Raw genomic sequence first — 796 nt, forward strand, 5'->3', positions numbered from 1 at the left:
GTACAGCCAACACGCGAGGGAACGCGAAAGACTCGTACACCTCATCGCCTCTTCCACGCTCGCCGAGCAGAGCCGGGGGTTGCCCTTCGAGCGGCCGCTCCTCCTGCAGCGGGGCTCCTAGACCCGAGGCCCGGGCGCTGCTCGCAAGGTGTCCATCACGGCGGATTGAGAGTCCGGAAAAAGCGGGAGAGTAACTTTTTCCTCGGCGCTCACTGCACGTTGTTGTTAGCGATGCAGGGGTCCACCTGGGGGAGGGAGCCGAGAGGCCGGTGAGACGCTTGGAGCCTTCGTCCCAAGGCTGAACCCCACCCGAAGCGTTTCTGCCCGAGCCGCCTCCTCTGTCCTGCCGCCCTCACCCAGGGGTTAAGCCCTTCCCGCGGCCAGCCGCGCTTCTCACCTCCGTGTAGGTGGGTGGTGGCATGAACTTGAACTCCGGAGCGTACATGAAGATGGGGCTGTCAAAGCTTTCGGGATCATCCAGGAGGGGAGTGGTGGGGCTCTCCAGGCGGTGGTCTTCGGGAACGATGTCCAGGTAGCACGGGGGTGCTGCAAGGGACGGAGGGACCGGTGAGCTCTCCGCCATCGCCCGTGCTCCCCCGCAACACCCCACCACAATCCCTCTTAGCACCCCCAAACTTGTGTGTGTGGGTCACAGCGGTGCCCACCAAGCACCCCTTCGCTCCACTCACCTTCCGGAGCATCAGGGAGGTTCAAGTCCACCCAGCTCATTTCGGAGCTGGTCTGACTGGCCATGCTGGAGCTGCGGCTGCCGATGCCCGAGCGGCTGGCGGCGGCA

General features: G+C 64.8%; 1 protein-coding gene across 1 annotated transcript in view; it reads right to left on the reverse strand.

The window, feature by feature from the left end:
- Positions 1-6: 6 nt before the first annotated feature.
- Positions 7-796, reverse strand: part of TXNIP (thioredoxin interacting protein) — a gene marked incomplete at its 5' end in the record, with an annotated part of 2132 nt that continues 1342 nt past the window's right edge. The window contains 3 exons of the mRNA XM_009335293.1: positions 7-245; positions 398-546; positions 690-794. Coding sequence (XP_009333568.1) covers positions 210-245; positions 398-546; positions 690-794 — 290 coding nt within the window. The remainder of the gene's footprint in view (positions 246-397; positions 547-689; positions 795-796) is intronic.

This window comes from Pygoscelis adeliae, unplaced genomic scaffold, assembly GCF_000699105.1.
Source record: "Pygoscelis adeliae isolate BGI_AS28 unplaced genomic scaffold, ASM69910v1 Scaffold1762, whole genome shotgun sequence".
Lineage (NCBI taxonomy): Eukaryota > Metazoa > Chordata > Aves > Sphenisciformes > Spheniscidae > Pygoscelis > Pygoscelis adeliae.